Consider the following 24,790-nt stretch of genomic DNA (forward strand, 5'->3'; position numbering starts at 1 on the left):
TGCTACCTATGATGGCTACAGGCATTAATATGGCTGCACTCTGGTGTGAGTGGCTAAGTTTCTGGTGGTGACCACCCAAGGATTCAGGGCAGATAGTAATGCATGGCCTGATCCACCTGCTAGGATGGAAGCTGATGTCTTCTTGCCCTTGGAATAGGACTGAAAAGGAGACAATATGGGGCATCAGAGGAACAAAAGCTGCTTGTCCTCTTTGGGTGGATGCAGGAGGCTCTCCAGGCATTGTATGTGTTTTACATTCTTTCCAATTCCTTGGATAGATGAAGGAGAAGGATAGGAGGATTGCATTCTGCACTCTGAGAAGGATAGAGTTCACCCTAGGGGTGGAGTTTGGGTCTAATCACAATGGAATCAGTTCTAGTCATTTTTATCTGCTTATGTTCTAACAAGGGACCAGTTGAACAGCAAGCCCATCTGCAGGCATTCTTATTTAAAATGTAACTATTTAGACTAGTTAACAGATACTTCTGCTCTTCTTTCTGGCAGACCCCCACAGGGCTTTTCAAGATGTCTGTGTGGGGTTGGAAGCAATTCCTTAGTAGAATAAACTGCTGTTATTGTTTTAATGCATTAAGGAGGAGAACAAGGAATACAGGTTTCTTCTGGGATGGAGGGGAGGCTTTTTTGTTTCTGAATAAGAATTTTCTTATCCACATCTATTTCTGAAGATAACCTTATCAAAGCAGAGGTTCTCAAAGAAGTTACAATCATGTACTCATCCTGTGCCTTAGGATGGCACAGCTAAGACAAAAAAGCTCTGACCATAATGGAGGCAGGAAGGGAGGCCCCTGAGGAGTGGAAAAAACCATCATGTGACTTTTATGGCTAGCCACTCCCCCTGGTGAATTAGTTTCCAGGCATCTCTTCTGTCATGTTAATAATTGGTGGGTGGCAGGGGATTGTCAAGAACAGGGCATCCATGAGGAGGAAAAACTATAGTGCAGATCCCAAATTCATGGGCTAACAGCAATAATATGAACATAGGAAGAGGTTAACCAGCACCCCTCTAAATCTGAGCCCCCTGCCGCCGCTACTTGCACTACCAAGGAAGTATGCCTAGGCAGTAGCTTCTTCCAGGCAGTGAGGAAATTACTCTTGAGTTAGAAGTGCCTGAAGGCCATTCTTATTCAAGGGCAGGTAGCTGCATATAGCACATAGTTTAGCTCTGACATTCATTCATAAGACATTTTTTTTTACCAACCTCAGCTTCAAAGTTAGGGTTTTAAAGCTTGCCCATTTCACCATCAGGCAGGCTCTAAAGTAATCTGACTGCATTAGGGCTTGGCCTTGAGAGAGTCGCTGATTGTTCACTGGCTGTCTCTGTCTAGTTTTGTATATGCTACAAATAAATTGTTTACGTTTTTCTGGAGCATTCGGCTGTTGTAGAACTGGCCTTCTGGGGTTAGCTCCATCCATGTGGAAACACTGGAACTCAAATTACAAGATGTGGGATGCTTATCCACTGGGAAAATACATTATATTTCAGAAAAGTACATATATTTCCAGCTCTATAAATACAAAGAGACAGTAACAGCAACAACCAAAACAAGAGGTTCAGGTACATTAATAGTTAACATAATTTTACCATCTGGAGGTGAATATCATGTATTGAAAAAATGATCAACGAAAGGGCGAAAAATGAATTCAAGCCCTCTCAAGTATTAGGAAATGGTGAGAAGCAGGTTTGGACAGAAAGAGGTTCACAACAGTCTTGGTTCTGGATTGCACAATAAATAATACTCTTAAACCTAGGGATGGAGAATCTAGAAAAGCTCTCAGGGGCCACATTTCAACTATGGAGGAGCCAAAATACAATTCTTACTGACAATACAGTAGACCAATTCACAAGTAAGCAAAGCAAGTTGCTGGTTGGTTATCTAGTTTGAAGTGACCAGGATTCAGCATCACTTTCAAATAGCATTCCAAATGCAGTTTATTCTAGGATTACCATTTGTCCTAAAAAAAACCCAGGACATTCCCAGTTTTAAGGCTTTTCTGAAATGCCTTATCCTGATTGTAGCTGTGTGTCCTGGTTTTCTGTGGCTTCCTAAGCTGCGGTCGGGGTTCAGAGTAGGTACAGAGGCAGTGAGGGGCAGAGAAATGGTGCCTACAAAGGAGGATCCTCATCCTTTACTCTCCTTTTCCCTCTATTTCCTCCACTTCTCCCTCCCCTTCCTCCTCTTATTCTTCCTCCTTCTCTTCTTTTTCCAGTGCCGCTGCCTCTCTTCCCCTAACCCACCTTGTGAGAAGAGCCAGCACCTGGGGAGGGGGCAACCTAAAGGACTAGCAGGCAGAACCAGGAGCATGTGGGGAAAACCCTGAGCCCCAGAAGGCCAGCTCTGGAACCCTGAGGAACTCCCCCCCCCCCGGCATTCAATTTTGTAAGGTTCTGCCATGAAGGTACCTCAGAATCAATATAATGAGTTTTGTTAGATAAGGTTGGAAAATGATGAGTTTAATTTTATTATTTAAAAAATGTTGTATTGAACTGCTTCTAGAATAGAGAGGAGGGAGGGATTTGTAACTGTAGGGTTGTTATCAGTATTGCTTCAAGTTTGGTATGTGTGGAGACTGGGAATGGAGCTTTTCAAGGTTAGACTATCTGGGGGAAATGAATGGGTGTGTAAAAAAGGGTCTCTATGGCAACCTCCGCTTCTAGTTGGTTTAGCTTGGGAATTGGGAGGACTTTGGAGAGAGTTAAGTATTGGAGATACAGTGGTGCCTCGGGTTACGAAATTAATTCGTAACGCGGCCGCTTTCGTAACCCGAAAAGCCTTCATAAGCCGAACTGCCATAGGCGCTAATGGGGAAAAGCCGCGATTCCGTGCGAAAAAGCCGAAAAAAGCACCAAAAGTTTTTTCGTAACCCGAAAAAACATTCGTAACCCGAAACAATAATTCCCTATGGAATTTTTTCGTATCCCGAAAATTTCGTAACCTGGGTATTTCGTATCCCGAGGTACCACTGTAGTTTCTGCTGGCTTTAGACCTTGCAAAAACCTATTAATGGATGCATTTTGCCTGAGTTCATCAATAAAGCTTCTTTTGATTCAAATGAGTTTTATTTTTTGAGCACAGATCTGACACCAGATCTCACACAGGGTGAGCAGACACTGTCCTTTTTTCAGGAAGCGCCTTCCATTTCAGCTTTCTGTCCAAAAAGAATTCCAAAATGTCCCCCATTTTGAGCCTGGCTGAGAAGGACAGGTTGCTCACCTGTAACTGTGTTTCTTCGAGTGGTCATCTGCGAATTCACACAAATGGGTTATTTCTCTGGGCAGAAAGTCATGTAACTTTCTGCAGCCTCTTGCAACTTTTTGGCGGTAGCCCCGCCCATCCCATCCCGTATATAAGGCCCCTGATGGCCCGCTCCTCTTCAGTTCCGAATGAGCCGCAAACAGCGCGGCAACAAGCATTGTAAATGAGCAGACACTGAGGGGATGGATGGGTGGGTTTGTGTGAATTCGCAGATGACCACTTGAAGAAACACAGTTACAGGTGAGCAACCTGTCCTTCTTCTTCGTGGTCTCTGCGAATCACACAAATGGGTTACACTAGCATGCTTAAGTCATTGGAGGAGGGAGTGGCAAAGAATAAACTTTTTTATTTGTATACAACACAACACAACGCAGTCAGCGTAATATTCGCTGAAACCATGAACATTTCAATGCAAACCAGATAACAGCACTGCCCTCCCAAAGGCTGCATCCTGTCTAACCCTGGTATACAGCCTGTAGTGCCTGACAAATGTTAAGGACTGGGACCATATAGCCGCTTTGCAAATTTCTTCTAAGGGGACCCCCATTAGAAAGGCAGAGGATGCCTCTACCACCCTAGTTGTATGAGCCCGAACCCATTCGGGACAGGGTCTTCCTGAGAGTTCATAACAGAGGTGAATGACATTCATTATCCACTTAGAAAACCTCTGAGGGGAAACCGGCAAGCCTTTTTTCGGGTCAGAATAGCAAACAAAAAATCTGTTGGTGGATCTTGAACCAGAGGTTCTGTCCAAATAGAAGGCTAATGCCCTCCTGACATCTAAGGCATGAATCCGACGTTTCTCCTCAGACGTCGGGTTCGGGGCAAGGGTAGGTAACACAATGTCCTGGCTTGTGTGAAGGGGTGATACTACCTTAGGAAGGAAAGAAATATAATAATAATAATAATAATAATAATAAAGTTTTTATTTATATACCGCACCTTCCTCAGATCAGGGCGGTTTACACAAGTTACAATTACACATACAATGCATTAAAAACAAACACCATACAGTATACAATAAAATAAAGGGAATGGTGAGGGGGGAGGGAATCAGGTCCAGCATTCTTCTCTCCCTCTGAGGCCTGGACCAAGGCAGATGGACCGGAGGGAGGGCTCTTCTTCTTCAGGCTAGCCCCTGATGGTACTGGGCCAGCCTTCTCTCTCCCTCAGAGGCCGAAAGATGTCAGTTAGGGAGGGAGGAGCCTCTGTCTTCAGGTTGGCCTCTGATGGTGCTGGGCCAGCCTTCTCTCTCCCCCAGAGGCCGAAAGATGACAGTTGGGGAGGGAGGAGCCTCTGTCTTCAGGCTGGCCTCTGATGGTGCTGGGCCAGCCTTCTCTCTCCCCCAGAGGCCGAAAGATGTCAGTTAGGGAGGGAGGAGCCTCTGTCTTCAGGTTGGTCTCTGATGGTGCTGGGCCAGCCTTCTCTCTCCCCCAGAGGCTGAATATATCTGTCCTGAGAACCACCTTATCCTTATGGAATCTAAGGTAGTCAGCCCTCAAGGCACATAGCTCACCAGCCCGGCGAGCGGACATGATGGCCACCAAAAATGCTGTCTTCCAAGTTACTAATCTTAAGTCAGCCGTGGCCATAGGTTCAAAGGGTTTAAGTGCCAGCTTGGACAGAACTAAGTCAAGGCTCCATGCCGGGGCCGGCATGGAGCACGGAGGGTGTAACTTATTTAACCCCTTTAGGAACCGCTTCACAAACGGGTCCCTAAACAGAGATGGTTTATTTTCAGAAACATAATGGTAGGAGATAGCAGAAAGGTATCCCTTGATGGAACTGAGCAAAAGGCCCAAGTCTGACAGAGACATTAAGAATTCCAATATATTGGCAAGAGATACCAGAGACAACAAAATGTTTTTGTCGTTGAGAAATTCGACAAATTTGTCCCATTTATAACGGTAGGCCCTCTGAGTGGACAGTTTCTGCGCCGCTCGGAGGACCCTGCAAACACCAGGAGAAAAAGAGGCTAACGTCGAATCCTCCATGCCACCAACGGCAGTGACTGCATGTTGGGATGGAGAACCCGGCCACCGTACAGTGAGAGAAGATCCGGCCAGAACTCCAGGCGGAGATAGTCGTCCTGTGCACACTGGAGGAGAGGGGCAAACCACGGTTGTCTGGGCCACCACGGGGTGATCATGATCGCATCCATGGAGTCTGTCAACATCTTCGCTAGCACTCTGGTGATCAGCAGAAATGAGGGAAATGCATAAAGCAGGCCGTTTGTCCACTGAAACTGGAAGGCGTCCCCGAGTGAACCTGCTCCACGAACCCGTGAGCAGAACTTGTCCAGTTGGGCATTGTTGGGGGAGGCAAACAGGTCCACTGTCGGGAGACCCCAACGACGGAAGAGGAGACTACTTCTGTGTGAAGCCTCCATTTGTGGCACGTTGTCCGGGATCTGCTGAGCTGATCCACAAGGTCGTTCTCGTCTCCTGGGAGGTAGATGCACTGAAGCAGGATGCTGTGGCATATACACCATTCCCAGATCCGGAGCGTAATGCCTAGCAATGTCCTTGATCTTGTACCTCCTTGTTTGTTGAGGTAATACATGGTTGTGGTGTTGTCCGTTAGGAGAAGTACCACCTTGTTGGAGAGTAGAGTTCGAAAAGCCCTTAGAGCCTTCTCTACCGCCAGCATTTCCAGTGCATTGATGTGCAGGCTTGACTCTGTGTGAGTCCACTTGTCTTTGACGGTGAGACCCAGTGCATGGGCTCCCCACCCTTGTAGAGGTGCATCTGTTGTCATGCTGGAACACACATTGTCTGGCTGGAGCCACCATCGTAAGGAGCTTTGGACCTTCCTTGGGATGGTGAGAATCTTGTCTGGATGGTCTCTTACCGGATCGAAGGCGGAGAGGAACCAAGACTGTACGGGTCTGAGACGCAGTCTTGCCCACAGTGTAACGAAAGTTGTTGAGGCTAAGTGTCCCATTGCCACCTGTACCGCACGGGCTGGTAGATGCCTGCAACGGAGACAAGCCCGTATGGCTAGCGACAGGGTCAGGAATCTGGACCATGGGAGGTAAGCCTTGGCTGACTCCGAGTCCAGTAAAGTGCCTATAAAATCGATTTGTCTGGATGGTGTTAGATGTGACTTCTCGAGATTGATACGGATCCCCAGTGACACCAACAGGTTTTGGGCAAAGTCCATCTGGTGCTGGAGAGATTCTTTTGACGGTGCAGTGAACAGCCAGTCGTCCAGGTATGGAAAGACTACGATTCCTTTTTGACAGAGATAAGCAACAACAGGGGCCATGCACTTTGTAAAGACCCTGGGAGCTGACGATAGGCCGAATGGAAGGACCTTGTACTGAAAGAAGTCTGGACCGACAGTGAAGGCAAGAAATCTGCGATGATCTTCCTGTATGCCAATGTGGAAATAGGCGTCCTTCAGGTCCAACGTGGCAAACCAGGCGTCTTTCTGCAAGAGTGGCAGAATAGAAGCAAGAGTTACCATCCTGAAGCGTTTGTAAACTATAAAGGAGTTTAAGGCACGTAAGTCCAGAATGGGCCCAAGGCCTTCAGGTTTTTTAGGGACTATAAAATATTTTGAGAAGAAACAAGACTGAGCCCGGGATGGGTGTACGGGCTCGATAGCTCCTTTGTCCAGAAGAGAGCGCACTTCGTCGAGAAGGGTGTCCGAGGGGGTGGTGGTGATAACGGCCCCAGTGGTAGCGAGCTCGGAGAACTCAAGGGCATAACCCCTTTGAACGATGTTAAGGACTCAAGAGTCCGAGGTAATAGAGGCCCAGGTGTCAAGAAAGGGCCATAAGCTGTCTACGGGGGTGGTGACGAAGTGCGCGGGAGGATCTCAGAACCTCTTCTTGCCTCTGGCATCTTTCTTTTTGTAGCCCTGTTGGTAGCAGCCCTGGGACGGCTGACATCGGTCCTGGTGGGAAGAGGGAGATCTCGGCGGACTGCTCTGGTGAGAAGTTTCCTGGGGTTGAAACTGACGATCCGGTTGGTGGAAGCACTGTTGGTCATGATGGAACCAAGTGCGCTGGCAACTGAATCTCTGCCAAGCTGGTCTGGATGAGGGAGCCGACATGCCATGCTTTTTGGCAGCTGTCTTCATTCTATATCTGAAGCTCAACTTCTCGTCGGTCTCCTTGTTGAACAAGCCGGAGTTATCAAATGGCATGTCCTCGATGGCAGATTTGGCTTGTGGCGTCAGGTCAGAAGAGCGTAGCCAAGCGTATCGGCGGAGGGCCACCGAACCAGAGAGGATCTTAGACGCACAGTCCATAGAGTGGCACGCCGAAATTATTTGTTAGCCGCCCACCAGGTGAACTTCATTCCGGATGGCGGTCATGACTCTCTTCTTGTCGTCTGGGAGCTCGTTGATGACCGGGTCCATCTTCTCCATCAGAAGCTGGACATAAGCTCCCATACATGCTGCGTAATTTGCAATTTTAATGTCTAGCGCAGCCGACGCGTAAAACTTTTTTGCCAAACCATCTATTTTCCTACTCTCCTTATCCATCGGAAAAGAGGAAGGTCGAGCAGCGAAAGGGGTCTGTGAGCCCTCTACGATGGCTGAATTGGGCTTGAGGTGGTGGAACAGCCAAGTCAGTCCGGATGGAGTAACCCTATAGGGGTTCTCAATTTTTCTAGAGGTCGAGGCGATGGTAGCGGGAGTATCCCACGACCTTCTAGCAATCTTCTCCAAGGAGGGCAGGAAGGCCAAGGATGGAGGTGCCGGAGCACATCCATGGATCCTACGTTCTACCGTATCGAGGGCGTCGTCCTCAGAATGGGCGACCTCCAGCTTAAGGGCATCAGCCATCCTGATTACTCTATCAGAGAAGGAACGGACGTCGTCAGTTGGAGAGGGTGCGTCCGGTTCGCCAAAGGAGAGAGGTTGGTCGGCGTCCAGCTGGAGAGATGGGGACGCCGAACGTAAGCGTGACTCAGAAGGTGATCTGCTGTCTCTGTGAATTAAGGGAGATAGGTCTCTGGTAGGGGAGCGGCATCTTGGCAGCTCTTCCGGTCTAGAGTGGGTGGACCGGTGATGCGGGGAGTGAAGCTTCACTCTGGTGGGGCCCGGGATATTACGGCAGAGATGGTCAACGTCGACCGGTAGAAGGTATTGACCCGTGTGGTGGTCATAAATCAAATCCAGGTAAGTATTGAAGAGAGCCTGGTCTGGCTGGTCTCTTTCTGTAGGAGAACGACCCCGACGGTCACCATCCAGGGCTTTGTCCGCCTCCGTTCCCAAGGCGGCTCTGTATCTCCTTTGTGGAGAATTCCTGTCCTGTCTGGATCAAGACGGCGATCGAGAAAGACGTCTATGCCTCTGTGGTGACAGGGGAGCGTCCGAATCAGTGATTTCACCCTCGGATTCCGAAGAATCTCCCAGATTAACTATCTCCAATTCTTTATCCGGGACGGAAAGATGAAAGGAGATAAGGACCCGTGGCTCTAGGGGCGGTGGAACTGGCCTCGAAGTGAGCTCCGGGATGGGAGTAGCGACGGACCTTGACTCGGGCGGAGGAACCGATACGGTGCTTGGTGGCCCCGTCCGTCTAGTTTTGGGTGGCGAAGAGGCTGACCTGGCTCGCCTCGAGTCCCGGTCGTCTTTAGAGGATTTGGGGGCTTTTTGCTTGTCCCCATGAGCCCTTTTTGAAGCCTTGTACGGCTTGGCTTTTGGGGCTTCCGAAGCTGTTGGTTGGGAAGTCGACCCCTGGTCTGCCGTGGCGCTCGTGGGGCGAAAGGCTTTTTCATAGAGGGAAGCCTTGAGCTTTTGATCTCTATTCTTTAGCACCTGAGCAGTCATGGCCTTACAGTGTCTGCAGGCCCCGGGGATATGCTCCTCTCCCAGGCAGAGGACACATTTGTCAGTCAGACATGGGTATTTTGACCCTGCATTTGGCGCATTGCTTAAAGGAGGCCATAGAAGGGGGTAGTCATTACCGGTCCGAGTCAATGCCAGAAAGTTTGAGACAATGTCCAAACCGTAATCCGAAGAGTGGTCAAAGGTCCAGTCCAGTCAAATAGCCAATGTTTTCAGTCCGTGAACAGAGATTCCGATGAAGCTACAAGCGAAGTTCCTCAAGCTGCTTAGCGCGGCGGAATGAAGGAACTGAAGAGGAGCGGGCCACCGGGGGCCTTATATACGGGATGGGCAGGGCTACTGCCAAAAAGTTGCAAGAAGCTGCAGAAAGTTACATGACTTTCTGCCCAGAGATTCTGGAAGTTTCCGAGTTTGCTGCGCATGTGCAGAAATAACCCATTTGTGTGATTCGCAGAGACCACGAAGAAGAAGCCTGGCTTTACATTTCTATGAATGTTTTCTGCTTTTTGCTCATGTCCTCGATTTTCCTCAAAGGTTCTACAATTCACAGTGCCTTAGTCTTCTTTTGTCATGGTCATCTGGTCATCTGGTATACATCCAGGCTTCTTATTAGTAAGACTACAGATGAAGGGACCCTTTGGAGTTCCTCCTGGAAAGAAGGTTGAAACGCCCTGGAAAAGGAGGATGTCTGGTTGCTCTGAGGGAAAGAAAAAGGGTGGGAAGGGGAGTTGAGGCGCCTGGGTGTGCCTGAGAGAAAGAAGTTGCAACTAAGTGGGGCTCTTCTTTTTCTCCCACCTTCTCCTCCTCCAGGAAGCCTCTCTCTGGGGGAAAAGTGCAGGCTGTTTGCTTCACATCCCCCGGTGTTTCCCATCTCCCTTTCTCGCCACCTCCATCCCAGTGCCCCCCACAATCCTTCTTCCCTGCCTCACCTCACAAAGCTTGGCCCCAACAAAGAGCCCACCAGAAAAAGGTCTCTCTCTCTCTCTCACTCCCCACCGAGGGACACTGGTTTCTTTTGTTATTGCCATTGCTGGAGGGTAGAGAGGGAAGGAAAGGCACTTGGAAACATATGTACACAGTCCTTGGCCCTAAGCCCGGGCTTAGGTAACACTGGGGAGATAGAAACAAAAACGAACATTGGGTACTTAGCGTGATATGTTCATTTCCAGCAGATGAGGGTCCTGGCATCCTGTAACCTGGGTTATGCACCTCTCATTCACTCCTGTAGGCAGGGACAAAGAAAGACCGGCCCCTATATAGGGAGGAGCTAACCCCCCTGGGCCTCAGTTAATGACAAGCCAAGCGAGTAGCAGATAAATCAAGAACTGAAGCTTTATTGGTAAAAAACACCAATGTAACCTAAAACTCTAAAGACCAACTCCGGGGAGCCTGGCCTCACTAAGGAAACAAGCAACCAGCAAGCAAACAGAAAACTAGGCAAGTAAACCACCAGGCTGGACTGGTCCGCAGGTGGCACCAAGGGTGGGCAGGATGCCAGGACCATCATCTGCTGGAAATGAACGTATCACAATAAGTACCCAACGTTCGTTTTCCCAGCAGAGAGGGTCCTGACCTCCTGTAACCTGGGATTTACAAAAGCCCTCTCCAGAAGGGAGGGAAGGTGCCTAACCGGAGCCTGCGGACCCAGCCACCATCTGTTGGAAGATCCTTCTGCCGAAGGCCGCCTGCAGATTGGAACACATCCAGCTTATAGTGTCTAATGAAGGTGGAGGGAGACTTCCATGTTGCCGCCCTACAAATCTCCGCTAAGGAGGCATTAGTGACTAGAGCCGCCGATGTAGATGCGCTCCTTGTAGAGTGAACCAACACCCCCTCAGGGAGAGCGAGGTCTAGGACCGAGTAGCCCTCTTCGATACATGTCCTGATCCACCTACTCAGGGTAGAAACGCCCCTTACGCCCCAAGGACCCCTGGCAGAAGGAGACAAACAAGGCCTCAGAGGCCCTAAATGTAGCAGTTCTCTTGATATAGACCTTCAGAGCCCTGCACACATCCAGGGTGTGCCAGATTTTTTCCAAGTCCTTCTTGGGATTGGGACAAAAGGAATGCAGCAAGATGTCCTGGGGGACGTGAAAGGCCGAATTAACCTTGGGCAAGAAGGTGGGGTCCGGTCAGAGACACACAGAGTCTGGCCTGAAAATACATAAGTCCTTACGGACTGACAGGGCTCCCAGCTCTGACACCTGTCTGGCAGAGGTTATGGCTGTAAGGAAGATGACCTTAAGGGTAAGGTGTTTTAGGGAGGCCTCACGGATAGGCTCGAACGGTCCCACTGTCAGAGCCTTTAGGACTGTGTGAAGATCCCAAGCTGGGAAACGATGCCTGGTGGGGGGAGCCTTGTTGGAGACGCCCTTTAACAGCCTCCTAATGTGGGGGTGGGATGACATAGCTGTAGCTTTCCTATGGGGCAACACTGAAGTGATAGCCATCACCTGTCTCCTGACTGTGTTAGGCCTGAGACCCTTTTTTATGCCATCCTGTAGAAATTGAAGTAAGTCTGGGACTGAGAAGCTAAGATAGCTTATGTGTTTTAGTTTGCATAATCTCTTAAAGGACCTAAAAGTGGCCTCGTAGATGCGGTTGGTCGATGGACGCCTTGAAGCCAGGATGGAATCTATGACCTCGGAAGAGTAGCCGCATCACTGTAACATGTCGCGTTCAGCCTCCAGGTGTGAAGGTTCAACCACTCTGGGTCAGGGTGAAGAACCTGGCCCTGTCTCAGGAGATCCTGGCTGTGAGGGAGGGCCACAGAGTCCGGTGCCATGGTCAGGATCTCGGAGAACCACACCCTCCTGGGCCACACCAGTGCCACCAGAATCAGGTCGATCTTGTCTCTTCAGATCTTGGCCACCAGCCTGGGCAGAAGGGGCAGCGGAGGAAAGGCATAGATCAGCGTCCTTGGCCACTGAAGGTTGAGGGCGTCGACCGCTTCGGCGCCCTCTGTTTGAAACCGTGACACGAACCTGGGCAGCTTGGTGTTTATTGGGGCGGGGAACATGTCTACCTCTGGCCAACCCAGTCGACGAGTTATCTGTTGGAACACCTCTGGGTGAAGCGCCCATTCGCCTTGGTCAATGTCTGACCTGCTTAGCCAGTCCGTGACTGTGTTGAGCTCCCCCCGAAGATGTTCGGCCAAGATGGAGATGAGGTTGGCTTCTGCCCATTGGAATAGCAAACGTGACTCGTTCATCAGATCTCACGACCTTGTCCCGCCCTTGCAGTTGAGGTGAGCCTAGGTTGTCATGTTGTCCGTCCTGACTAGGACTGACCTGTTGCAGACTGACTGGTGAAAGGCCCTGAGAGCCAGCCTGACTGCCCTCAGCTCTAGCCACTTGATGGACATGGTCTGTTCTTTGGGTGACCATCTCCCCAGCGCCATCTGGGGCCTGCAATGAGCCCCCCAACCCCTCAGGCTCGCGTCAGTTGTTATCTGGACCTTTGGGGGACACCAGATCCGCCGACCCCTATGTACCGCTGGTGATATCCACCACCGCAGTGAGTCGAGGACCTGGGGTGTAACAGAAATCTTGACATTGGACCTTGTTACTACGGCCTCCTGATGGGGAAGGAGTAACCACTGAAGGGGTCTGGAGTGGAATCTGGCCCATGGGATGCAGTCCCTCGCTGCTACCATCAGGTCCTGGAGATGTGCCAGGAGAGACACACTGGCCCTGGGCCGAGTCAGAATCTGGGCAACCACCCTGGATGTGGCTTGGATCCTTTCTGGTGTGAGGGAAATCAGGCCCTTTCTGTGTCGAGGCGTGCTCCCAAGTGCAGGATCTGACGTGCTGGTCTGGTGGAACTCTTTGCCATGTTGACCAGGAACTCATGGTCCTCCAGGGAACGTAGGATCTGATGGATGTCGGCCTGGCCCTGGTGTAGTGTAGGCGACCAGATGAGCAGATCGTCCAGGTAAGGGTAGACATGGATCCCTCTTGTCCTCCAGTGTGTCACTAGCGCCACCAAGACTTTTGTGAACACCCTCGGAGCCGATGACAGACCGAAGGGCAGGGCCTTGTATTGGTAGTGGCGGTTGTCGTAGGCGAACCTCAGGTAACATCAGTGGTTGGGGTAAACCGGAATATGAAAATAGGCATCACACAAGTCTAAGGAAGAGAGAAAGTCCCTGGGCTGAAGGGCCTCCAGAATGGACTTGAGGGTTTCCATCCGGAACTTTTTGTTGACTATGTAGGTGTTGACCCCTCTTAAGTTTAGAATCGCCCTCCAAGAACCGTTCTTCTTTGGAACCAAGAAGAAAGTGGAATAGCAGCCTCTGCTCCATTGAGAAACCGGGACCTCCTCTATGGCCCCCAAGTGGAGCAAGTCTGATGGCCTCCAGTAGGAGGTGATGCTTGGCCGAGTCCTTTGTCTTTGGGGATGGAATAAATCTCTCGCGGGGCAAGTGGTGGAACTCTATTCGGTAACCTGACTTCAGGGTGTTCAGCACCCATTGGTCCTTGGTGGATTGTTCCCAAATTGCAACAAAGTCTCTCAGCCTGTCCCCCACTGGGGGCGCCCCATCATTGCTGTTGCTGTTTACGAGCTCCCCTTCCGCCTCCAATCTGGCCTCTCTGTTGGAAAGGTGGCCTGGATTGTCTGGGCTGAAGTCTGGAATCGCCCCAGCGTTGGCCAAAGGTTCTGGAGTCTCTGGTTTGGAAGGAGGTGGGAGAGGGGGAGAAGGGTCTGGAGGAATGAAAAAACTGCTTTCTGGGCCTAGACCTAGACCTGGCTTCTAGTTTCAGGCCCCCTGGCAAGGACTTTTTCTTGTCCTTGTCCTCTATGAGGACCTGGTCGAGTGACTTGCCAAACAATTTTGTCTCAAGAAAGGGAATGAAGGCCAAATTGTTCTTGGATTTGGCGTCCACATTCCAGTTTTTAAGCCAGAGCTGGTGGTGAACCGTGACTGTCGCCGCCTGAGCCTTGGCACAATACCGGATTGTGTCTAACGTCCCATTGGCCATGTAGGCCGATGCCAAGGCTATCTTGTTAAGGCCCTGTCTGAGGTAGGGCTTATGGAGAGGCACCTCCTGCAGGAGTTCTCTCGTCCATCGGAGCCACTATGGATGCTGCTGCTGCCGCCCTTATAGCCACTGACATAGCCTCATGGGCCTTTTTGAGGGCCATCACAGCATTTTTGTCCTCCGGGATTTTTAAGGTGTCCTCCCTGTCCTTACAGAAGACGGCGGACAAGCCCAAAGCGGACACCGGGGCATTCACAACTGGGACCTGGAACTTCTCCATCATGACAGAATTGGGAGCATACTTATCAAATTTGCAGATGACACCAAATTAGGAGGAATAGCTAATACCCCAGAGGACAGGATCAAGATTCAAAATGACCTGAATAGACTAGAAAGCTGGGCCAAAGCTAACAAAATGAAATTCAACACAGAGAAATGTAAGGTATTGCACTTAGGGCGGAAAAATAAAATGCACAGATATAGGATGGGGGACACCTGGCTGAATAAAACTACGTGTGAAAGGGATCTAGGAGTCCAAGTAGACCACAAGTTGAACATGAGTCAACAGTGTGATGCGGCAGCTAAAAAGGCAAATGAAATTTTAGGCTGCATCAATAAAAGTATAGTGTCTAGATCAAGAGAAGTAATGGTGCCACTATATTCTGCTTTGGTCAGGCCCCACCTAGAATATTGTGTCCAGTTCTGGGCACCACAATTCAGAAAAGACATTGAGAAACTGGAGCATGTCCAAAGGAGGGCGACAAAAATGGTGAAGGGTCTGGAAACCATGCCCTATGAGGAACGACTTAGGGAGCTGGGGATGTTTAGCCTGGAGGTCTTCTAGGCCAGCGGCAGGTAGGCGGCTGGGGGGGACGAAGGAGGGACCCGCTCCCGGGTCCCCACGCATGCGGGCACTCTCTGCAGTGGCAGAGGCTCCGTCTTGGCTCCTGGCCTGCAGGGGCTCGACAGAGGGGAAGGCTGTGGTGGCCCCGCTAACATGGGCCTGGGACGTGGGGTCGGGAAGGCCCCCAACCTGTCTCCCTAAGGAGAGGTCTCCTACCCCCAGAAGGTTCGCCACCTCGCGGGTGAAGACAGCCCTTACAAAATCACCTAGCTCCTGGATTGAACTCACCTCCAGGAGATTGAATGGAGCCGGGGCCTCTTCGACGCCTTGGGGACCTGGCCGGCCCGGGCGGAAGGACGGGGCCTGCTCAGCGCCTCCAAGGGCTATCCTCCCCTCTGGCTGAGCCTCTGGCTCAACCTCTGCCGCCGGCTCTCCCTGGCGAGCCGACAGACCCTGGCCTGGAGAAGCCTGAACCAGGGAGGTCCCTTCACCAATGTTCCTAGGGTCCTCTGCCATAGCCCACCACCAAGAGGGGGAGGGGAGGCAGCGGGGAGAGGGAGCAGGGAGTGTACTAGACTGCAGCCAGCATACATAAACAATGCTAATAAGGATGTCTCAGCAAGATAATTAGCAAACACTGGAACCAGTCCAAAAACCTTGCAAGGAGTCAAAGAGCAAGCCAAAAGCCAGAGCCGAAGTCAGGGAAACAGAGGTCAGCGTAGTCAGTCCGGTTCAGGGTCAGGGCAGCAGAAGGTAACAAGAGTCCAGTCCATTCCAAGGTCAAGAGTCAAGGCAACAAGGAGCCAGTGCCGGCAGCAATCACACCAAAGGATCATGCAATAAACTCTGACACTGAGTTGATATGTCTCTGCTCCTTAAGTAAGAGAAACTCTTTCCCGTGCCACCTGAGGCTGATTTGCTAATTGCCTCTCTGCAATCCTCCTGGATCTACGCCTGCAAGCACTCTCAGCCCTTCTTTGCTTAAAGGAAGGCACGTCCAGGCATGATTCCTCCCCAGAGTCACTACTAGGCTATTGCACCACAAGAGGAATCTCACCAGCACTAGGACCTGACTGAGCCTCCTCCTCTGGGGCTGGGAGATCACAGCTGGGACCTGGCAGAGCAGGATTAGCACCTGGTGTAGCCTCAATTAGCTCTTGCTCTGGAGGAGGCCCATCCTCCTCCTCATCCTCCGAGACCTGTTCTTGGCTGGCCATGACAGGGAGGCAAAAAAGAATTCTGACCGCATCGACGAAGGAAAGGATTTCGCTGGCTAGAGAAGTATGTCCTGCTAGGAGCATAGGCAGGAACAAGACTGAGGTCCAGGAGGGTTAGCTCCTCCCTATATAGGGGCCGGTCTTTCTTTGTCCCTGCCTACAGGAGCGAATGGGAGGTGCATAACCCAGGTTATAGGATGCCAGGACCCTCTCTGCTGGGAAAAGACTCCCAACCCAAACACAATCGTTCAGAGGTGGAGGGTCAAAGGTACTTTACCCACACTCAGGAGAGGTGCCTTTGCTAGAGCCTGGGAAGTCAGAGGAAGGACATTTGCAGCTGGAGATGTTTGGTGGATGAAAAGCAGTCTGTACATGCTCAGGGGTGCCTTTATCAGAGCTTGGGAAGCCAGAGAAGAGAGCATTTGCAGCTGGAGGGCTGGAGGGTAAAAAGCACTCTGCACACACTCCGGGGTGCCCTTATCACAGCTTTTGGGAATCCAGAGCAGGAATGCCAGAACCATTATGCTGGACTTTATTAGAGATGTGCAGATGGATATGGTTGGAGGGTAGAAAGCATTCTGCACATGCTCATTAAGGGTGTCAATATCAGAGCTTAGGAAGCGAAAGGGAGTAGTTTTGCAGCTGGAGGCAGTTGGATGGTCTAAAGCACTCTATACATGCTCAGAGGTGTCTTTGTCAGAGCTTGGGAACCTAGAGAGGGAGTGCTAGAACCATCGTAGACATGGTTAGAGGAGTACAGATGGAGATGATTAAAAAGCATACCAAAATTCAATGGGTTTACTTTCTTTTCAGAAGTACATGACTCCTTTTCTTGACTTATTTTTGGCATCTAGATCTTTGCTATCTTTAATCCAATCTATGGATATTATGTTGAATTATGAATCAGACCATAATCTTATAACGATGAAACTTTTTCCAAAAAAGAGACAGTATACTTGGAGATTACAAGAAGAAATATTAAAGGAAGGAAAAAAACAGTCGCTATTGTCAAAGAAAGCTTAAGATTATACTTCAAAGAAAATAAAACAGAGGATGTGTTGAAAAAAACAATATGGGATGCAGGAAAAGCTGTGATTAGAGGACTATTTATAAAAAATCAAATTGAGAACGTAAAAAAAGGAGTGAAAGAGAAAATAAATTAATGCAAGAATTGAGTATGAAAGAGAAGAATGGAGGAAAAAAGGTGACAAAAAACTAAAGTGTGATATTGATAACCTGAAGCTACAGTTAAAATTAATAGCAGAGAAATAAATTGAAAGAAAACTTAAAATACTTAAACACCCAATAACATCTGAGGAAATATATGAGGCCATTAGAAAATTAAAAATCCAAAAAGCCCCTGTTCCAGATGGTCTCCCAGCTGTTTACTACAAGAAATTGGAAGAAGTATTAATAGAGCCTCTAAAAGAAGGTATGAATGACATTTATTTAAAAGGGATACCACACTCATGGAAAAGAGCCTACATATCTTTAACCCCTAAAGGGAATTGTGAGAAGCAAGAGACAAGTAATTTCAGACCAATTTGACTAACCAATACGAACTATAAAAATTTTACTACGATCTCAGCAAACAGATTAAAGACATTTCTAAGTACAATAATAAAAGATGATCAAAATGGTTTTATACCAGGCAGACAAATACAGACAGGGCAAAATAAAGCTGTTTCGAGTCACTTTGGAGGTATGGTGTTTAAATGTTACATGCGTCCTAAGAGTTCAAAATCCGCACAAAAGCCACACTCCAGTCCTAAGGACTGGAGTGCAGCTTTGGTGCAACTTCCAGACTCTTAGGACGCATGCATCATTGAAACACCATACCGCCAAAGTCACCAGAAGCATCTTTATTTTGGCCTGTCTGTATAGGGCCAAAAGACAATATCAGGACAGTATTGAATTTGATGGAGCATTATGAACAACACAACGAGCGTAAGTTTGCTATTATCATGGTTGATGCTGAAAAAGCATTTGACAGAATGGATTAGATCTTCATGACAGAAACATTTAAAAAGATGGAAATGGGAGAGATGTTTATAAGATGGATTTCTGCAATTTATAAAGATCAAAAAGCTCAGATTCTCATCAATCAAGAAATAACAGAGTGTAAATCAACTGAAAGAGGAAACAGACAGGGGTGTCCCTTGTCACCCCTGCTATTTATTTTGGTACTAGAGGTGCTTAATAATAAGATAAGCAGCGGTGGTGAAATAGAAGGTGTACAAATTAATAAGTTAAATATTAAACTTAAGGAGTTTACAGATGACTCCTCCTAATTTGGTGTCATCTGCAAATTTGATAAGTATGCTTCCAATTCTGTCATCAAAGTCGCTGATAAAGATGTTGAATAGCACTGGGCCCAGGATGGAACCCTGTGGGAGCCCACTGGTCACTTCTCTCCAGGATGAAAAAGAGCCACTGTTGAGCACCCTTTGGGTTCGATCAGTCAGCCAATTACAAATCCATGTAACAGTTACATTGTCTAGCCTACATTTCACTAGCTTGTTTGCAAGGATGTCATGGGGAATTCTATCAAAAGCCTTACTGAAATCAAGATATACTATATCCACAGCATTCCTTTCATCTACCAAGGTGGTAATTTTATCAAAAAAAGAGATCAGATTTGTCTGGCATGACTTCTTTCTCTGAAACTCATGTTGACTTTTTGTGATTATGGCATTGCTTTCTAGATGTCCACAGACTCTCTGTTTAATGATCTGCTCTAGAATCTTTCCTGGTATTGATGTCAGACTAACTGGACGATAATTGCTGGGATCCTCTTTTCCCCTCCTTTTTGAAGATGGGGACAACATTTGCCCTCCTCCAGTCTGCTGGGACTTCTCCTGTTCTCCAGGAGTTTTCAAAGATTATTGCCAATGGCTCCGATATTAGATTTGCCAGTTCTTTTAATACCCTTGGATGGAGTTCATCTGGTCCTGGAGACTTACATTCATTTAGATTAACCAGATATTCCTGTACTATCTCTTTACTTATTCTGTGCTGAAATTCCCCTAATCTGTCCTCTGCTCCATTATCCTCAGGTTGAGCACCCTTTTCCTTTTCTGAAAACACAGAGGCAAAGAAGGTGTCGAGTAATTCTGCCTTTTCTCTGTCTTCTGTTAGCATTTTGCCATTTTCTCCATGCAGTGGCCCTACCATTTTCTTCTTCTTCCTTTTGCTGCGGACATATTTTAAAAAAAAGCCCCTTTTGCTGTTTTTAACCTCTCTAGCAAGCCTGAGTTCATTCTGTGCTTTAGCTTTTCTGACTTTACCCCTACATGTGATTGCTGTTTGTTTGAATTCCTCTTTGGTGATTTCTCCATTTTTCCATTTCTTATACATGTTCAGTTTAAAAGTTAGTTCAGTTGAAAGTTCCTTAGTCATCCATCCTGGTTTCTTGAGACATCTCCCATTTTTTCTTTCTTACTGGAACTGTTTGAAATTGCAAGTGAGAAATTTGCTAGACCTGGAGGATTTGGCTGAGTTTGACTTCCAGCAAACATCAGGATAGTTGAAGTCACCCATCACTACTACATCTCTTTTTTCTGAATGTGTGGTCATCTGTTCTAGAAAGACATCATCCAATTCCTCAGTCTGACTTGGGGGTCAGTAGTAGGCTCCCACAATAACGTCCTTGTTGTTTCCTTCCCTTTTAATTTTTATCCAGATGCTTTCTACCTGGCTTCCATGATTGATGTCCTGGATCTCTTCACTGGTGTAAATGTCCCTGACGTATAAGGCTATTCCTCCTCCTTTCCTGTTTGGCCTATTTCTCTTTAAAAGGTTATACCCCTTTATTTCTACATTTCAATCATGAGACTCATCCCACCAGGTTTCAGTGATGCCTATTATATCATATTTGCTTTGTTGTACTAGCAGTTCGAGTTCATCTTGCTTGTTTCCCATGCTCTGTGCATTAGTGTAGAGACATCGCAGACCATGGCTCCCCTTTAGTTGCTGCCTGTGCAAGTTTTTTTTGCCTCCTACTTCTGGGTCCTTGCTCTGTTTGTCTTGTTCCCTCTATGACAGTTTGCCGATTTTCTCCAGCCCTTTTGGCTTCCAGAATACTGTCTCCCTTCCCCTCATAGCTCAGTTTAAAGCCCTCCTGATCAAATTCTTGAGACTATTGGCAAAAACGTTTTTGCCAACTGGCGTGAGATAGAACCCATCCCGTGCCAGAAGTCCTTCCTCATGGAACCTTAGTCCATGATCCAAGAATCCAAACCGTTCTTGGCGGCACCATCTGCAGGGCCAGTTATTCACTTCTGCTATTTTCTTCTCCCTTCTTGGACCATGCCCTTTGACTGGGAGAAGAGATGAGATGACAACCTGTACATCCATCTCTTTCAACTTCCTACCTAGAGCCTCTTGAGAAATGGCAAAATTTAGCTAATTTTATTTAGCAAGGCAAAAAGGCAAGGATTGTTTGGAAGTTGTTAACGGAAGAGAAGAGAAAAGGCGTTGTGGTTTACCTAATTTGAAGTTGTATTATTATGCAGCCTGTTTACAGTGGGTTGAAGAATGGATCTTATTAAGAAATGATAAATTGTTGGAAATGGAAAATACTAAAATGAGGTTTGGATACCACACATTTTTGTGGTATGACAAAGATAAGGTTAATACTGATTTTTGCCATCACTTTATAAGAAATTCCTTGTTTAGAGTATGGATTAAAGTTAAAAAAAAACAATTTTATAGACAAATACCATTATGGATTTCTATTCAAGAAGCTTTCTATAAAAGAACAAAAATGGATGGTCAGAGATGGTTAACATACAGGAATCTGTTAACATTAGAGAAAAACTCTTTAACATTGAAATATAGCAAGGAATTAGGAAATGAGATCAATAAGAATTGGTTTCTATATAGATAGATTTTTGAAAGATATAAAATTGATAAAAAAAGAGTATGATTTTACAGACAAGAAAAATGAACTTGATAGTATAATTTTTGATGATAAAAGGGTATATATTTCAAAATACTACAAATTATTGAAGTAAAGGGATTTGGAACGTGAAAGTGTGAAGCATTGTATGATAAAATGGGCCCAGGGCACAAGAGATACAATAGAAATTGATCTATGGGAGAAATCCTGGCGTGATACTAATTCTTTCACACTTTGTCAAAATTATAAGGAAAATTATATTAAGATGATTTATCACTGGTACATATCTCCAGATAAGTTAAGCAAAATGTATAAGAATGGAAGCGGCAATTGTTGAAAATGTTGCAAACACAGAGGAACTTTTTACCACTTTTGGTGGAAGTGTACAGAGGTGGGAAAATATTGGGGAAAAATACACACTCTGATATCAAAGATGTTAGGAATAACATTATCATTTAGTCCTTTATTATTTTTATTAAATATGACAGAATTGTTAGAAAAAGAAACTGAAAAAAACATATACGTATTATTTTATATATGGTTACAATACCTAGAATTTTTTATGCTAGTTATTGAAAGCAGAAAAAAAAACCCAACAGAAAAAGAGTGGATAAGCAGATTAGAAGAAGCAATAGAAATGGACATACTGACGGCATCGCTAAAAGATTTGGATAAAGAAAAGGCAGAAAGGGAATGGGAATGCCTAAAAAGATATAAAGAAAAAGATTTATCATTATGATATATAACAACTCTTAAATTAGACATTTCTGTTGAGAAATGAAAAACCTTTTATTTGCAGATGTTTACTCAGGAGATATGACATGGTTAGTAATGTAAATAATGCATTTACCGTATTTTCCGGCATACAAGACTACTTTCTGACCCTCTAAAATGGGGTCAAAAGTTGGGGGGGCGTCTTGTACGCCGGTAAGAGCACTTACCTGGTTGTCCTGCCAGCTTCCAAAGCCCTGCAGAGCCCTTTGGAAGCCGGCGCGAGGGTGCCTCCCTGGCTGCCGGCTTCCAAAGCCCTCCGAAGCCTGTTGGAAGCCAGCGTTTGTGGGCATCAGGCCCCCTAAACTTGGCCTATAGTAGGCCAGGGCACTGCCTGCATGCAAGGCAGGCTTTGAAGGCCTCAGCAAAGGCCCATGGGGTAATAAAAATAAAAATAAAAAATGAGAGAGAGAGAAAATAGAGATAGAAGGAGTGGGTAATATATAGCTAGAGAGGGGGAGGGGAGAGAGAGAGATAAGATATAATAGATAGTGGAGAGAGAGCGAGATGGAGAGAGAGATAAGTAGATAGCTAGCTTATATATAATATATATATTATATTATAGAGCGCGAGACGCGAGAGGGGGTAGATCGATAGAGAGATCGATTCTTTAGAGCTTTCGATAGATAGATAGATAGATAGATAGATAGATAGATAGGAGAGAGAGAGAGACGGAGGCGGAGCGAGGGAGGGAGAGCTAAGAGAGGGTATCGATAGAGAAGGGAGGATGAGAGAGGGGAGCGAGAGGGAGGAGAGAGATGGTTGAGAGAGGTGAGAGGAGGAGAGGGGGGGGGGCGGAGAGAGCGAGGGAGATCAGAGGGGGGCGATAGAGAGGATAGAGAGAGCTAGAGATAGCAGAGAGGACGAGAGGGAGAATGAGAGAGGGGGAGAGATGGGGAGGGTGGGGACCGGATCCCATGAGGAGGGAGGGAGGATAGAGAGCGAAGAGAAAGAGCAATAGAGATCCGGGGGATGGGAGGGGAGAGGAGAGACGATTAGAGAGGACGAGACAGACCGACAGACCGACTACAGACAGATAAGATCTGCTGATAGAGAGAAATAGAATAGAGCGGACCCCGCGAGAGAGAGGGAGGAGACAAGGAGAGAAATCGAGAGGGAGGCGGGAGATCGATAAGCAGAGATAGGAGGAAGAGAGAGGAAAAAGGAGCAAAGAGGGAAGAGAGGAGAGGGAGATAGAACAGAGAGAGAGAGCGAGGACGATAGATAGACAGATAGATGAGAGAAGAGAAATAGCTAGAAGATAGATAGATAGGATAGACCTAGCTAGACATAGACTAGATTATAGATAGAGGAGCGAGAGAGAAAAGAGAGAGAGGAGAGGAGAAGCTAGAGAGAGAGATAAATAGAATAAAGTGATGTATTTATATAAAGAGAGAGGGGAGAGGGGGGCGAAAGAGATAAAAGAGAGAGAGAGAAATAGAATAGAGAGAGGAGGGAAGCGATAGAGATAGATGAGAGAGGAGAAACAGATAGAGAGAGAGAGGGGGAGAGGCGAGAGGTAGAGAGTAGATAGAGATAATAGAGGATAGATGAGATATAGATGATTTATATGAGGAAGAGAAATAGATAGGAGATAGATAGATAGAGAGATGCTAGGAGATGGGAGAGAAATAGATAGAGGAAATAGAGGAGAGAGAGAGGGAGATAGGAGGAGGGGGAGAGAGAGAGAGAGAGAGGGAGAGAGGGGGAGGGAGGGAGGGAGAGAGGGGGGAGGGAGGGAGAGAGAGAGGGAGATAGACAGAGAGAGAGGGAAGAGTAGAGAGAAATAGGAGAGAGAGAGGTAGGGGATGGGAGATAGATCTGATTAGAGAAATAGAGAGATAGATGAGAGGACAGAGAAATAGAGAGGAGGGGGAGATATTAGATGAGCGAGTTATAGATGAGAGAGAGATGAGAGAGAGAGAGATGAGAGAGAGCGAGAGAGATAAGCAAGCAGGGCAAGCAAGCAAGCAAGCCAAGATTAGAGAATGGTGGGTAATGCAGTGATGTTTTTTAATTTTTTTGTGTGCACTGGAAGAGGGGTGGGTCTCATACGGCAAGTTAGATCCCACTCTATATTTTAAACTGGAAAAGTGGGGTGTGCGTCTTATACAAAAAAACATACCGGAAAATAACGTACTTTGTGGAAGCCACTTTGTATAGAAAGTAGTAAATTGTTTTAGATTTCCGTAGTTTTTTTTTGTGTGGTTTGGTATTGAAACCAATATTATAGGTTTGTTGGTAGTGTTGATAGGTTGAGATTTTGTTATCAATAAAAAATTTTAAAAAAGAAAAGAAAGCATTTGCAACATGTCAGGAGGGGTGCCACTGTCAGATCTTAGAAGCCAAGGGAAGATTTTTGTAGCTAGAGGCATTTGGACAGGTATAAAGCTCTTGCCAAGGGTCCAGTTGTTAGAACTTGGAAACACAGAGGGAGTGCCAAAATAGTTTGCTAAGATGCAATGACTGAGAAGTATAAATTATATAGTAATTTTTTTATTATTACTGTTTTTTTATTTTTGGCTTTTAGTTGGTCATGGCCTTCATATTTCTTGAAGGTCTCCATTTGTCCAGTTTTGTGGGAGAGAATTATGGCAACCAAGTTTATTTTTAAAAAATATAATAAACTCTAGTGTTTTAAGACCAGCAAGTCTATTTGTTAGTAGGCCTTGCCATGTACTCAAAAATAATCAGCAAGCCCCTCAAAAATAAGTAGTTCTTAATTGCTCAGTGTCTATTTCTCTCAAGACTTTTTTCAGCAGCAGGTGAAAATGAATCAGCATCTGAATATGGAAAAAAAAAACATTTTTGATCAGAGACAAAATCTTTTCTGTATCAGGAGAGGAAACAGACCTGAGGTGGGGTTGGATGTAAAGACGCTGGCTGAATGAAGGACTCTATGAATGAATTGGCCTGCAGGCCAGAAGTTTCTTATGCCTTCCTTGAGCTAAAGAAAACATGTGTATTGAATTGATATGACAAGTAAGTAGCCACCAA

The 24,790-nt window shown here is 47.0% G+C and overlaps 2 protein-coding genes across 2 annotated transcripts in view; both read right to left on the minus strand.

Annotated features, from left to right (window-relative positions):
- The window catches only part of LOC121926472 (WASH complex subunit 2C-like), a 293,675-nt gene that overhangs the window by 54,202 nt on the left and 214,683 nt on the right, over positions 1-24,790 (minus strand). The window lies entirely within an intron of this gene.
- On the minus strand, positions 3,525-5,269 carry LOC121926471. Its single transcript, XM_042459486.1, has 2 exons — positions 4,724-5,269; positions 3,525-4,167 (listed from the first exon to the last, which is right to left on the minus strand). Exons 1-2 carry the CDS (start codon positions 5,267-5,269, stop codon positions 3,682-3,684), a joined length of 1,032 nt encoding a protein of 343 aa, XP_042315420.1. The 3' UTR covers positions 3,525-3,681.

The sequence above is a fragment of the Sceloporus undulatus genome, chromosome 3 (assembly GCF_019175285.1).
Source record: "Sceloporus undulatus isolate JIND9_A2432 ecotype Alabama chromosome 3, SceUnd_v1.1, whole genome shotgun sequence".
Taxonomy (NCBI): domain Eukaryota; kingdom Metazoa; phylum Chordata; class Lepidosauria; order Squamata; family Phrynosomatidae; genus Sceloporus; species Sceloporus undulatus.

Coding starts and splice junctions, on each gene's coding strand:
- LOC121926471 (XM_042459486.1), bottom strand. CDS start 5,269: ATGGAGGATTCGACGTTAGCCTCTTTTTCTCCTGGTGTTTGCAGGGTC. Junction 4,168..4,723: donor AGGTGGTTCTCAGGACAGAT/ATATTCAGCCTC, acceptor TATTATTATTAT/ATTTCTTTCCTTCCTAAGGT.